Genomic DNA, 15,437 nt, shown 5'->3' on the forward strand with positions numbered 1-15,437 from the left:
TCCCGGTGCAGACAGGCTAGTTGGGGCTTATATATCCCCGCCCAGCTGCCGGCCATGCCTCCCAGCGGGGCTCCCATTGGGCCGCAGCCGGACGGGGCCCGCCCCCTCCGCGTCTCTCATTGGGCCAGGTTCCCACCGAGGCCCGCCCCTCTCTCCGTTATTGGGCGGGCGCTTATGAAATATCCCCGCCGTAGCCGGTCATTGGGCAGTTTGTAAAGCCAAAGGGAGGGAAAGCCTCCGGGGTCCGAGCCCTCCAGGTCAGCTCTACCCTCTTTGCCCTCTGTTGGAGGTGTGCCAGGTCTGAGAGGTTGGAGCTTTGGAGAAACACCATTGTTCCGTTGTTGCCTTAGCTCATTATACGGGTAACATGGCGGACCTAGTTCGAAAAGTGCATAAACCTTGGACGGTGGCGCAGACTTGAAATCAGCAACCGCTAGAGAAGGAAAGATGCTGTGATGAGAACCAGGTACTGGGAGCGTCTGGGGAGAGACAAAAATGCGGCTCAGGTGGGGGAGGGGGGCAGGCAGGTGTGGGAGAGAGCATTCCAGGAGCGGGTAATTGAAATTTACCTCCCTTTGCGGCAAGAGCTTCAGATCAGGTGACTCAGATTGCAAGAGAGCAAGGAGTCCAGGCTGGCTAAAGCAGATTGAAGAGGACTTGTAGGGTGAACATAGATGTTACTTTGAAGAGTTTGCACACAATTCCACTGGCTATGGGGCTCCTTTGTGGACTCTTGACTAGAAGAGTGATGTGCTAAGCAGTATTTTCGGCAGTTCATAGATGTTACCTGTGTTTTTTTTTTTTTTTCCGGTTGTGGTTTCTTAGCTGTCTGAGATGAGGTTTTACTTCTAAATACCTAAGCAAAACAAATTAGCCCATTTCCTAGTTTGGGAGGGTTAATTGGCATTTGGTTTTATCAAATGACTGGACACCCCACAATGATTACCTTAATATTTGTTCAGCACATTCCAGAGGAATCCAAAGCATCTGTCATCTCCTGTTCTCACTTCCCATTGGAAAGGTGACTGCACCCAGATTATGCCAGTCAGGCCTGGAGATTTGAATTGTTGCTTTAGGAAAATCTATAATGACTCTCTGTTGATACAACCCAGGAAGACTCAAAGTTACTGTGTCACTCACCAATGTGACATCAGATCAGCTGCCCCCTGGATTCTTGGCACCTGTTTTTCCACAAGACTCTAGACATGTTATTCAAAAGTATTCTGAAATATTTTGAAACTAAATGCTTGTCTAGGTGGCTTGGTGGTTTAAATTCAGGGTGCAAAGGTTAACTTCAGACTCTGAAGAGTGTTCTTTGATCTCAACCCTTGTGTTTTATGAGGCTGCCAGCTTTAAAGTGGTTATCTCTGGTCAAGGGATAAGGTGAGAGAGTGTGGGTGAACATTCAAATAAGTACTTTGAAAACCCTTGTATATACAAAGCTAAGACCGTGGTTATTCATTGTCACAGGCCCAAGCAAAACAACTCAAATGTTACATCTTACTGAATATGGGCATATCAGTGATTAAAATGAAGCTATCTGGCCATAAACTCAAAAAGCCATAAACTCAACACCATCATCTCTTCCTTGCCTGGTCCTGTTAGGCATTCAGCCCACCAGCTGGTAGTGTCTGCCAGTTCAAAATGTCCTTCCATTTCTTTATTGAATAGAGTGAGTGGGCTCTACCCCCAAAAAACTATATTTGCAACAATAATCCTGTGTTATTTGTGGAAATGACACAAACCAACCTCCCTTGACGATATGCTTCTTTATAGAGCACAAATTAATATTAGTTCTCTTATAAGGTGTTTGGATTTATTTCTATTATATAGACGGCTGCGAAGCTTAGATTCTTTTTCTAACTTTCATCATCTTTTTCTCTATAGCACTCCACTGATCTCAAGCTTAGTGCCATTGCAGATGTGCCATTTTCACACAGTTCTTCAGGAATTTAAGATATTCCAAAGTTCGGAGGGAAAGGTCATAGTTACCTCTAGGTTTCAGGCAATTGAAAGATTCCTGATAAGTCTGCATCCTTTCTCTGTAGGTACTTGCTCCCTATCCTGCCTTGCCATAAAGAATCAAATAACACTGAATTGAAAGGACAACCACAGTCCGACCGGGCGAGGGAGGGACAAAGAAGATGGAGAGGCTTTGTGGGAACAAGAATATCCTGTTCATCCACTGGTGAAGAATCAAGGTAGACAGGGAGACACCAGGGCCATACCTGAGCTATTCATTCTTGAGTCAGTGCCAACATTGTAGAGGTAGTGCCTGGTTTTCAAATGACTGAATTATTTAACAATTGATGGTCACTCTAGCAAAGTTGCCAAAGTTTGGTGTGTCCATGAGCTCACTTCCCCCCCCCATTGTCTTATCTTGAAATTCATCTACCCTGTGACTGGGGCAACTGCTCCCTAGGATGGAACATCCTTTCCACCCAATCCCTATTTCGCATCTCATACCAGAATCCATTTAGGACAAAGTAGGGAAGGGATGTATAAACTTATGGGAGTTGATCACTCTCCCCTCACTTCCTTAGGACCATAAGTGTCCCTAGCCCACATTCTGTCTCCTCACTAGTCCCCCCAGGTCATGGTTCATCCTGGCCCCCAATCTGAAATAGGATGTCTGGGGTCACCAGGTCTGGATTTTGGAGGGACCCTGCTCTAATTGTAGCAGAGGACTTGTTCCTGACATGAAGAAATTAGAACCATTGATTGTAATATTGTGCTTTGGGTACACGTAGTTTTGTGTCACAGGCTACTAATTACTCATCATGGATAATACATTGTTTCTATACAAGGCTAAATGAATTCTTTTTTTTTTTTTTAAAGATTTTATTTATTTATTTGACAGAGAGAGAGAGAGAGCGAGAGCAGGAACACAAGCAGGGGGAGAGGGAGACGCAGGCTTCCTGCCGAGCAGAGAGCCCGATGCGGGGCTCGATCCCAGGACCCTGGGATTATGACCTGAGCCGAAGGCAGACGCTTAACAACTGAGCCACCCAGGCGCCCCAAGGCTAAATGAATTCTAAGTTTCAATAGATTTGAGTGAATTTAGTGGATACTTCTCTCACCTAACCTTAAATTCTGACATTTAAACACATTTAGACATATTCCAGGAATTTAATTCTCCAAACACAAGAACACCTTGGTCACAATGGAAAGATTCACAGTACTGAAGTTAACACCTTTATTTTCTTACCCTATGAAGACTTAGATGTGGTCATGACCACATAGATGTACTCTGTGCATGATCCTGTACCACATCTGTTTTCATGGTCTTTATCAAAAAGCTTTGGGGAAAAAAAAAAACAGTGTGGTACCTAACCTCTAACTCACTATTATTCACTGCATCAGAAATATAATTCATTTTAGAGACGCCTGGGTGGCTCAGTCAGTTAAGCATCTGCCTTCGACTCCAGTCATGATCCCAGGGTCCTGGGACCGAGCCTCACATCAGGCTCCCTGCTCAGCAGGAAGCCTGCTTCTCCCTCTCCCACTCTCCCTGCTTGTGTTCCTGCTCTTGCTATCTCTGTCTCTGTCAAATAAATAAATAAAATCTTTAAAAAAAAAAAAAAAAAGAAATAAGTCAAAGTTTAGGATGATGACATTTTTCTCCAGAGTGCGTTTTTGTTTGCTTATGCCAAGGGTTTGGGGAAATTGCCACTTTGGGATCAACTTAATCTAATTTCAAGGACTGATATCATTGGAAGCCAAGCTACAATCCCCTAAGAGAGCCTTTCTATTTCCTACTTCTGGCTCACCCCTATTCTTGGGGTGCAAAAGACCGAGTGCCTCAACCCAATGTGACAAACACTTACCAGGTCTACCACTCTCTGACAGGCCCAGACCCCTACTTCTGGAAGGCTGTCACAGTCGCCCACCAGCCTCTGACCTGCCCCCCTCCACATTGCAAATGCCCCCAACAGAAGAGTGGCCTGTAATACTGGGCCCACTTCTCAGGGCCTCAATCTTCTCAGTGGTCCTGGTCCAGTAATTCTTTAAACACTTTAGCTCTCTGATGCCTTTGGATTTTTAAAATATTTTGTCCAGCCTTTCTAGTTGCCCTCAGTGGGATGGTCATCCAAAATTACCTATCCACCATTATCAGGAACAGAAGTTCTCATTGGTTACACATTGGAGTTACTTGAGTAGGTTCACACACGGCATAGTAACAATATGTAAAATGTCAGTACACCGCTGTCCACCTCTGATTCTGTGTTAAAAAGAATTTTGTAGAAACAGTGAGGCCTTGGAAAAATCAATTGCTCTCCCTAACAGCAACTGCAGGTTTCTGTACTCATAGCAGCAGGTTTCTATACTCATGGGCTACTTCTTTCTACCTATGACAAAGCGGTTAATGATTTCACAAGTCTTTATTGAGAGCCTATTATGTATAAGGGGAACAAAGAGGTGACATCCTCATTTTATAGCAGACACTAAATGATTAATTTGTTGGAAGACCTCAAGAGAAACCCTAAGGTTCAGGTTGCTGCTCTCCTCTGCTTTTTCAAATTGCATATTCTTCCCAAGGACATACAGGAATCTAACTTCTACTGTTTAAATGCCTTTATTTCAAATTAAACTGCAAAGGCAGAATAACAACTTGATATTTTTGGCTATTGGGGCAACAATGTTTGGCAGTTCTTTAAAAAAAAAATACAAATGACCAATAAGTGTATAAAAATTTCATTAAACAAAATAAATGCAAATTAAAACAATGAGATGCTTTTTCTATTAAAGTGGCAAAATAGTCTTTTAATGATAATAAATACCCAGTGTTAGGAAGGTATCAGAGAAACGAGTGCTCTTCTACACTGCTGGAGGAGGTGAACTAGCACAGCTGTTTCTGAAGAATATGTGTCAACAGAGCAAATCCATGAAAACATGCATACCCTGCAATTCTACTTCTAATAACGTAGGAAATAATTGAGAATGTGTATACAGATTTAACTATAAAGTTGCATGTTACATCACATTGTTTATAAGAAACTGGAGACAATCTAATAGTAGATTAAGTAAATTATAATACAGAAATACAATGGAATACTAAAAACAAGGGTGTCCATAGATGGTTATCTGTTAACATGGGAAGTCAGTATGTTGTCAAATGGAAAAAGCAAGTTATAAAAGAGCACAGTATGATATAGTATTTATTTTTAAAAACCATATATGTTTATATATACATATAGAAAAACACTGAGAACCGGAGTTTCACCACATTACCAGAGGCAGTCTCTGGATGGTGGAAATGAATGATTAAAAAAATGTTTATACCCATTTTTGTATTTATCTGCAATGAACGTGTACTATTCTGTGATTAAAAAAGGAAAAAAAAGTCAAAGTCTAATTTAAAAAAAATGCTTTGTGTACGTTTTGGCTTGTGATAGGAGGGGCCACATGCCCCTAGAGGCATCTACTTGGTTTTGTTCCTTCTGACCTGAGTGGATAATTCTCACAGTTGTTTTTCTACAAATGCCATAATCATGGACATTTGACCGTCTAGAGAACAGTTCTCTCATTTTCAGCTAGAGCTCACCGAGGCTATGACTGGGGAAGGAAGCCACCTTTCTAGAGTAGGTTGGTTGCAAAACCATGTCCAAGGCCTACACTTTAGTTGGGGAACCCTTAGAAAAGTTCTGGGGAGAAAGAAGGTAGAAGCAAGCAGAAAATAGATACAGAAGGATGGGCTGTAGATTGTAGGATTTCTATTTAGTCCTTATTTCAATTTTAGGGTCTCCTCAATCTTAGAGGTAGGGCTTATGGGAGGACACCTGAGACCTGTTCACAGAGATTCCTAAGATGTTGAGTCACTTCAGAAGAGAAATGAGAGAACAAGTGACAATCATACTGAAAGGTTAATAAGTTTGCTAACATTGAACTGTTAGAGCAACCCCACAGCGATAGAGATAGTGGCATTTGGACAGAAAGTTTGTGTTCTGGGTTGGTACAGGGATTCCCATTGAACCACAACTCTGAGGACCATGCTTAGTAGGTTCAGTAAATGATGACACTATCCATTAGAGAAGTCTCTCCTAAGAACAAAGGAAGAGTTACTTGCGCAGATAAGACAAACCTGTAAAGTCATGTATAACGTGGCAAAGGTCTGTCCCTCCTATTTCCCATATTCTCCACTCTGAGTCAAAACCAGGGCTGAGTTTTCCTGGGGTGGCTGCCAGATAGGGCTGAAAATCTGATTCTCAACCTACTTCTAATGTAAAGAGAAACCACGGCAAGATTTGAAGGGAAAAGGGGATATATTCATCTTCACAATAAAAAGTCACTATAAACCTAGGGACTCGGCTCTCAAACATGGTATTACAGGTGTGTCCGAAGTAATGTGTTTCTTATTAGTTTAAATACCGAAGTCTGTAAATGCTATACTTTTAAAAAGAATAAATTACTGTAGATAAAGTTAGTCATACAACAAAGTCACTCTCAGACACTTGTATGCTTTCTTGAATGAGACAAAAATGTGGAGTTTGAACTATTAGCACGAGCATCAGCTGTCATGTGTCATCTTGGCTAAAAGGCTGAATGCTGCTCTTACAGAGCAAGACACCAGGGAGCCCAGGGTCAGAGAGCCCAGGCAGGATGCCAGGGATGAGAGCAGATTTGTAGACCTGTTCCAGTGTCCTGCAACTGGGGGAAAAGGGAGATTAGGAGATGTGGGGACGCAAAGTGAGCTATTTAAGAGGCATGCACTTGAGGCTTTAAGGAAGCGGGATTAGCCCTATGCATGTTCAACCGGACATGTCGATACTCATAATTTACATTAGTACAGAGAAGGTGGCGGCAGAGTGGTTACACCAGGTTAAAGGCCAGTTCTTGAGGGGAGTAGCTTTTATAGTTGGGGGTGGAGCTGTGTCCCCCTCCCCTCAGTTACTCATGGGAAACCCGTTCCAAGGCCACATAGAAACTGTTCTTGTCATCTAGGCAATGCCAGCCAATTGGTCCGATTTCACAGTCTGCGCACACCAGAAACTTGATGTTGCCCACGTCCTTGGTGAAGCCCACGTTCTCGAAGATGAACATGTCATCAACCAGCCAGTGCTCCTGGAGGAGATCGCCATCAGGATTGCTGCCATCAGCCAGAGCTGGCTTCTTTCTCATGGAGGGAAGGAAAAGCTGCAGGGGAAGAGAACACAAAGAATACGCAGGCTGACTGGCCCAGTCACATCATCACCCCCATTCTGCTTATACTTTACATTGCTTCCTGGCAGTTTCTTGGAATGAAAACGAGATCAGCAGCCCTAACACTAAGTTATAGACCAGAATGCTGAGTGGCTTCTCTGTTGCCTCTAGTCCATGCCCGGATTCTTAAGACACAGGAAAGAGGTAACGTGCTGCTGTCATGTGGCTTCACTGCTGTCCTTACCATGGTCTGTAAGGCCCTGCCTGTTCCTCATCTCCGTCTAGGTCATTCTGCTGCAGCCACACTGGCCTTCTTGCCTCCTTCCGACAGGGTGAGTGTGCTCTGCCCTCAGATCTCGGCAAAGCTGGCTCCTTCATGATATTCAGCTCAAATGCAACCTCTTCAGGAGGCCTTCTCTGACCAAACAATGAGTAAGATTCCCATACTGCCCATTGTATTTTGTTTTTTAAAATGCCTTTCCTGCGTGTAATCGATACATACACTGCACATATTTAAAGCGTACAATCTGATACATTTTGGCCCATGCAAATACTGATAAACCACTCCCAGCAAGATGACAAGCGTATTCGTCACCCCCGAAAGTCTCCTTATGCCGCTGCCTCTTTCTTATCATTCTCTGAAATTATTAATTTATTGGCTTAGTTATTTACCATGGGTCTCCCTCCACTAGAATGTAAGCCCCAAGAAAGCAAGGAGCTTACCTTTCCTGTTCACTACTATAACCCCAGCGCCAAGAATAATAACGGATACGGAGCAGGAACTCAAATATTTATCAAAAGAATACATACAGGATATCTGGCTTTGCTCTAGTCTATCAGTATGACGTATATGCTGGATTTATCTTACCAAAAGAGCATTAAAAAGGAAAATCTAGTTCTAGAATTTGGAATATTATCCCGAGGATCCTTGTACCCCCTAATCAACATGCCTTCCCGATCATTAGGACAAAGCCTCACACACATACACACCCTTTAATTTCTTCCCTATAAGGTTAGTTTACGCACTTTTAGCTGCCCCAGCGTACTCGAAGATACGATGCCAGCAAAGCTTCTTACCCCTCTGCTCCTCATCATTATTGCTGCTGCCAGTACACTTATTTTCCACCCCAGGGTACGCTTCCACTGCATCCCCAAACTCTAATAAAACAGGATGGCCTCAATGTGCTAGTCTGACATTAGCAAGCAGAATAAAAGCAAAAACCAGGTTTTTTTTAAATTAAAAAAAAAAACTGGACCGACATCAGTCCAAAAGAGGCAAATGCTTTGGTAGGGATGAGCAAGCCTCTTCCTGAACTCGACTGTTAGGGAATCACAAAGCTGCTAGTATGTATTAAATACCCTGGAGTTTGCACTTCTGAACTCTGGGCCAGATTCTGGCCAGTGGCTGTCCCTAATAGGGAGGAGAGAGCACTGATCCAGAACATTCTACTCCGCATCTGCCCAGCACTTGGCTTAGTAAAACAGGTATCTGTGCACTACCCTACGTGGTGTCACCTGAGACATCATCTGAGGACATCACAAAATAGGACAGTCCCTCCTCTTATATTGTCATTCCAATCACCCTTTTCACCTCATCTAATGTTTAAATGAGTCCCCATTGCTTTGTTTTACCCTAAGTGAAAATGGGAACAGGCAGAAGCAAAGAGGAATCAAAATTCAGGGACCAGGAAACCTGGATTCCAAACCTAGCTGTATCTCTCTGGATTTCCTACAAGTATTTCTGGCCTATAGTGTAGGTGTGAAATCATCTTAACTAAACATAAGGCAAGTGAAACTTTAAGGGGAGAAAAATCAAAGACTTTTTAAACATTAGCCTTTAAAAAGTGTCTAAGAAAGGAGCATCAGCTTCCCTCCCACTGTTTTTTGTATTGTTTTGTTTTTATAATGCAAAACACCACCTCTGCAGTCTCTTTTTTGAGTAGTGATTTAAGGGAAATACTATTAACCATTCATTCAAGGGGTCAGACTGGGTCCTGTTCCCTCTCTTTCTCAACATTCCCATTTTTATTTAAATCCTGTAAGTCAGATCCACAAGGCTAGACTTATATATATATGTACATTGTACGTGTATCTGTATGGCTCTCAACCCATTCTCTGCAGTGCCCAGGGCTATTGCAGGGTCAAGTTTTGGAATCTAATATTTGGAATACAATTAGGCTTTCTAGATAAACATTGGGGTGGAAATCAAAAAATTACTATCTAATTTGAGGCTGCTAACTTAGCTGGTTGGAGGCCAAAGTTGCCAGTTACATCCCTGACCAGGTGGGTTAACTGCTCACGACCCCAGCCAGTACCCTAATCCTGGACCATCTCCTCAGAGAGATGTAGAATACCCCCAACTCAGTGAGATTGTCAGTGGAACTCCTTTTCCTTTTTCAAGAACTGCTAACAAGGGCACCTGGATGGCTCAGTTGGTTAAGCATCTGCCTTTGGCTCAGGTCATGATCCTGGGGTTCTGGGATAGAGCCCCGCATCAGGTTCCCTGCTCAGTGGGGAGTCTGCTTGTCCCTCTACCTGTGCCCCTCTCCCTGCTCGTGTGCTCTTTCTCACAAATAAAATCTTTTTTTTTAAGATTTTATTTATTTATTTGACAGAGAGACAGCAAGAGAGGGAACACAAGCAGGGGGAGTGGGAGAGAGAGAAGCAGGCTTTCCGCTGAGCAGGGAGCTCGATGCGGGGCTCCATCCCAGGACCCTGGGATCATGACCTGAGCCGAAGGCAGACTCTTAACGACTGAGCCACTCAGGCGCCCCACAAATAAAATCTTTTTTTTTTTAGAAAAGATTATTTATTTGTCAGAGAGAGAGAGAGAGAGAAAGAGCACAAGCAGGGGGAGCAGCAGGCTCCCCGCTGAGCAAGGAGCCCAATGTGAGACTCGATCCCAGGACACTGGGATCATGACCTGAGCCGAAGGCAGAGCTTAACTGACTGAGCCACCCAGGCATCTCATAAATAAAATCTTTGGGGAAAAAAAACAAAAACTGTTAGCCACCCTTTTAAAAATATTTTCTTTGTAAAAATCCATTCTCATGGTAGAAAACTTGGCAAGCATGCTACAATATAGATGAAAATAAAAACTGTTACAATACAGAGCAAACTTGTGGTAACTTTTTTGAAACTTTCTCCCTTCTGTGAGTATTTGTGATGGTTTTAAAACGTGCACAGATTCTTTGACAATCCTTCCACCAGGAGGTGGAGTCCATGCCTCTCTCCCTGAGCCTGGACAGGCCCCTTTGCTAGCCCCTGATGATTCAAGTGCGGTGGAGGTGACAGGCTAGGTTAGAAAAGGCCAGGCCACTTTTGCCGGTTTCTGTGGGACCACTTGCTCCGGGAGCCTTCAGCTTCTATGTAAGAATTGCGGCTCCTGAGGCCACCACGTGGAGAGACCATGGGGACAGATGCCCCCAGAGCCTGTCCCGGTGCTCAGGTGTTTGAGTCTTCCCAGTCCACAGGCAGACATGTGAGGGAGAGAGCGTTTCAGATAACCCTTCTGCCTGCACACGAAAGACCCCAAATGAGAACTGTCTAGCTAGGCCCAGTCAACTCCCCAGATTGTGAGCAAAATAAATGTTAATGTTTTAGGTCACCATTCTTGGGTGATCTTGTTACACAGCAATAGAGAACTAGAATATTGCCTAACATAGTTGAAATGCATGTTCCATTCTAATTCCTAATTTTTGTGATCAACTATATATACATACCATAAAACATCATTTTAAAAAAAGATTGTATTTATTTGAGAGAGAGAGAGTGTGTGTGAGCAGGGGAAGAGGCAGAGGGAGAGGTAGAGAGAGAATCCTCAAGCAGGCTCCCCGCCGAGTGTGGAGGCTGATGTGGTGGCGGGGGGGTGGGGGGGTAGTGATCCCAGGACCCTGAGATCACAACCTGAGCCAAAATCAAGACTCATGCTCAACTGACTGACCCACCCAGGCTCCACTAAAACTTACCATTTAAATCATTTTTAAGTGTGTGGTTTAGTGGCATTAAATAAATATATATATGTTGTGATGCAACCATCACCCCCTTCACCACCATCTCCAGAATTTGTTCATTTTCCCAAACTTGGTACCCATTAAACACTAACTCCCCATTTTCCAGTCCATTGCAACCACCATTGTGCTTTCTTTCTCTATGAATCTGACTACACTTGGTACCTCATATGAGTGGAATCATACAGTATTTGTCTTTTGGTGACTAGCTTATTTCACTTAGCATAATGTCCTGATTTTTAAAATGTTTAATCAGGGGCGCCTGGGTAGCTCAGTCGTTGAGCGTTTGCCTTCAGCTCAGGTCATGATCCCAGGGTCCTGGGATCGAGCCCAGCATCGGGCTCCCTGCTCTGCGGGGAGCCTGCTTCTCCCTCTCCCACTCCCCCTGCTCGTGTTCCCTCTCTCGCTGTGTCTCTGTCAAATAAATAAAATCTTTAAAAATAAATAAATAAAATGTTTAATCAGTTTTAAAGTTGTTGTTTTTTTTTAAGATTTTATTTGCTTAACGACTGAGCCACCCAGGCGCCCCAGTTTTAAAGTTTTATTGAGGTAACTGTAGGTTCACATGTAGTGGAAGAAATAATACAAATAATATACTAATTAGTTCTATATTAAGAAACAATACAGAAATTCCAGGTACCCTGTGTTTGGTAATAGAGTTTTCCCCGATGGTAATATTTTGCAAATCCAGAGTATAATATCACAAACAGGACATCAACACTGATACACTCCATTGATTTTATTCAGATTTCCCCAGTTTACTTGGACTCATTTCTGTGTGTAATGTGTGTGTATACAGTTCTGTCAATTTTACCCCGAGTAAGTTCACGTATCCGCCACCACAGTCAAGACACTGAACAGTTCCACCACCAGGAGGATCCCTCACGTCACTTTTATAACCACACTTACCAAAGCGCCCAGCCCCCAGTTCCTAGCCCCGGCAATCACTCATCTGCTCTCCATTTCTAAAACTCAAAAATGGCACAGAAATGGAATCATACAGTATGTAATATTTGGGGACTGGCTTTTGTCACTCAGCATAATTCCCTGGAGATCCGTCCAAGTTGTATGTATCAGTAGCTCACTCCACTGTAGTTCATTCCAGTGGATGGCTGTACCACAGTCTGTTTAGTCATTCCCCTGTTGAAGGACACCTGGGCTGTTTCCAGTTGGGGGACAGTATGAATAAAGGTGCAATGAACATTCATATACAGGTGTTTGTGTGAACGTAAGTTTTCATTTCCCTGGGATAGAGGTCCCACAGTGTACTGGCTGGGTTGAAGATTAAGGACATGTTTTGCCTCAGAAGAAAGTGCTCTTGGGTGTGCCCTCAGGTCCTCTGCTCTCATATTCTTCACCAAACACCGCTCTATACTTTCTCCTATGAGTTAATCTTCCACTGCCCACTCCTGCCACAAATCTCTCCCTCCAAAAAATGTAAAACAGCAAATTACTCTCTTCTATGATAACATCATCACTGTTTCCTACATTCTCAAACTTTGGTGAGGGTTCCCTTTCCTCTTTGTCTTCATGGGGAAGTAAGGCTCTTTGCTGAGGACACCAGCACTGGCTCCCCAGTGCTGCCCATTCTCTGACACTCCACCTACTTCAGGATCAGGAACGGGAACCAGTGCTCTCCTTGCTTCCAAATTATTACCCCTACATCCTCACATCCACCTCTGCTCCTTTAAGGTTTCTGCCATCTGGTGACCCCTCACTCTCATCTGAGGTGGCCTGGTCACTCTGCACTATCCACAGCTGACTGGCACCTGGCTCAGTCTCCTTTGTGATTCCACATCCTACCCCCACTTGTGAGCTTCTACCCCCCCAAGGGGATGAGTCATCCCCAGAGCTCCCTCACCTCCTCTATTCCAATCACCTTAACTCCATCTGGCCTCGTTTCTTGCCAGTTTTATTACATCCTGTGTTCTGGCCAAGTTGAACTTTTCAGTTCTTTAAACATACCAATGCTTTTTCTAACAACTGTGACACATCACACTGCTGTTCCCTCCATCTCTATTCAGCTTCATTATAATTTCCTCTGTCATCAACTTTAGATAAGATTTCAAGAAGTACCAAGTTCAAGGGTATGAACATTTTATATGTAAAACCAAACCAGTTATAGGGGCACTTGGGTGGCTCAGTCGCTTAAGCGGCTGCCTTCAGCTTGGGTCGTGATCCCAGGGTCCTGGGACTGAGCCCCACAGAGGGCTCCTTGCTCAGCGGGGAGCCTGCTTCTCCCTCTGCCTGTCGCTCCCCCTGCTTGTGCTTGCTCTCCCCCAACCTCTGTCAAATAAATAAATAAAATCTTAAAAAAAAAAGTTATAGGGCTTACAAAGAACACATGCTGCACCAACAGTGACATACTAATCCATTCTCACCATGCTAACCCATTATTTACACTGGGCTAATAGCTTTTGTTCACTAATTTATTTAAATCTAAGTATCTATTAAGATCTTACTTATGTGCACAGTCTTAAGTGTAGGAGATACACAGGTGGACAGGATACAGGACCTCATAGGCTAGTGCTATAAACAGCAAATACTAACAATATCGTAAGATCAACTGAGATTATAGATGTGAATGTGCTTTGTAGTCTTTAGGCCATGGTTTCTCAATCTCGGTACTACTGACATTCTGGGATGGAGAATTCTTTGTTGTGGGGCCAGGAGGAGTGGGGGTTGGTGTCTTCTGCTTTGCAGGATGCCTCGCAGCATTCCTGGCTTCTACCTACTAGGTGCCAGCAGCACCCTGTTATAGACTGAATGTGTTTCCCCCCAGATTCTTATGTTGAAACCTAACTCTCAATGTGATAGGTCATGAGGGCAGAGCGTATTTTTAGGGACAATTTTGAGTGATAGGCTATGCACATAGCTGAAATGAGATTATACTTTACACTTTCCTGTGGGTATGTTACATCTCAATAAAAATTTACCAAAATAAAAAACTGTTCTCAACTTTCCCCTTTGGGGTGATGTATGAAGGAGATTAAAATCTGTAACTTGAAGAAAAGATTAGAATAGAAATTAAATCTTTCTTCAAAATTGATTTTCGGGACTTGATGTGTCCATCCCACTTGAAACAGGATTCGTTTGAGAAACTGCGTTCCACCCAGCACCCTGGTAAAGCGTGTAGGTTACGGGAGTCATCTGTCACATCCCCTACACCAAAGTTGTTTCTGGAGCTCCTTCTGGGGCGGAGGGGCGCCCGACAGAAGGGAGACCGGCGGGTGCGGTGTGATGCGGGCCGCGAGTCCAGGTACACGGGCGCCATCGGGCCGCTCCGCAGCGTGGAGCTGCAAGAGCTGCGGGCGTCCCGGGCCGCCGGGCCCTCGGAAGCCGGCGGGCTCGGCTCAGTCCTGCACCGCACGCGGAGCAGCAGCGTCCACACCTAGCGCGGGGCTAGGGCCGGGGGTCCGGCCGGCCCGGGAGACCGGCCCCGGGCTGCGCTCCGGCCGCGCAACTCCGGCGCGGGCAGCCTCGGGCGGAGCCGGGCCGCGACGAGGGGCGCGGTCTCCGGAAACGCGCGCGGGTACCCGGACTCCAGCCGCCGCGGCCCCCTGTGAAGGCGTGCGGGTGAGAGCCGCCTCCAACCTGCCTCCCTACCTGTCGGCGGGAGAAGAGAGCGGTCCCTGGCTGCAGCACCCGGGAGCCACAGCGTTGGCACAGCACCGCCTTCCGGTTTCGGCCCTCGGCTGACACTAAGTCGTTCAGCGGCTCGGCTGGTTCCATCGCCGCTACCGCCACTGCTTCCTCGGCCACGACCGCGCAGGCGCTGTCTCTGCGGGATCTTTTCGGAACTGCGCTGGCGCGGCTTTCAGAGACGGGGCGGGGAGCGCGCGGTCACTCCCCCTCTGCGCAAGCGTCCGCTTCCCCCGCTCTGGATTCTACTGCGCAAGCGCCTCATTCATTGCTTAACCTGAGTGGTTAGGTGTCCGCTGGCTTTGTGACAGGGTCACTCACTTCCTGGGACGTGACAAATCCTGTCTTCATACTCACCTGGTCACTGGCCTTCCCTTACTATTGAGTAAAACCCGGGTAGATAATTCACGAAAGTTGACCATACCTTTTAGTTTACTGAGATTTGAATTTAGTCTTATAAACGAACGGGGACGTTTCTGGAGGCAATGTGAAGGGAATCTGGGTTACACTACACATCAGCAAGTTTTACCAACATTAGTTTCTTCAGTAAGAGACTACTTAGAGGGACGTGTACCTTTTTGGTGTTGGAAAAAGATGCCTGGAAACTTTACTTGCTGGTCTCTGTTCTGATCATAGTGACCATTT

The 15,437-nt window shown here is 44.9% G+C and overlaps 1 protein-coding gene across 1 annotated transcript; it reads right to left on the bottom strand.

The window, feature by feature from the left end:
• Positions 1-4,557: 4,557 nt before the first annotated feature.
• RABIF (RAB interacting factor) lies at positions 4,558-14,955 on the bottom strand. Its single transcript, XM_036079608.2, has 2 exons — positions 14,757-14,955; positions 4,558-7,134 (listed from the first exon to the last, which is right to left on the bottom strand). Exons 1-2 carry the CDS (start codon positions 14,880-14,882, stop codon positions 6,889-6,891), a joined length of 372 nt encoding a protein of 123 aa, XP_035935501.1. The 5' UTR covers positions 14,883-14,955; the 3' UTR covers positions 4,558-6,888.
• Positions 14,956-15,437: the final 482 nt, after the last annotated feature.

Source organism: Halichoerus grypus, chromosome 7 (genome assembly GCF_964656455.1).
Source record: "Halichoerus grypus chromosome 7, mHalGry1.hap1.1, whole genome shotgun sequence".
Taxonomy (NCBI): Eukaryota; Metazoa; Chordata; class Mammalia; order Carnivora; family Phocidae; genus Halichoerus; species Halichoerus grypus.

Excerpts from the sequence above, each read along its gene's own strand:
- RABIF (XM_036079608.2), bottom strand. The coding sequence starts at position 14,882 with ATGGAACCAGCCGAGCCGCTGAACGACTTAGTGTCAGCCGAGGGCCGA. Across the intron at positions 7,135-14,756 it reads CTCTCTTCTCCCGCCGACAG|CTTTTCCTTCCCTCCATGAG; the intron begins GTAGGGAGGCAG and ends CTTCCCCTGCAG.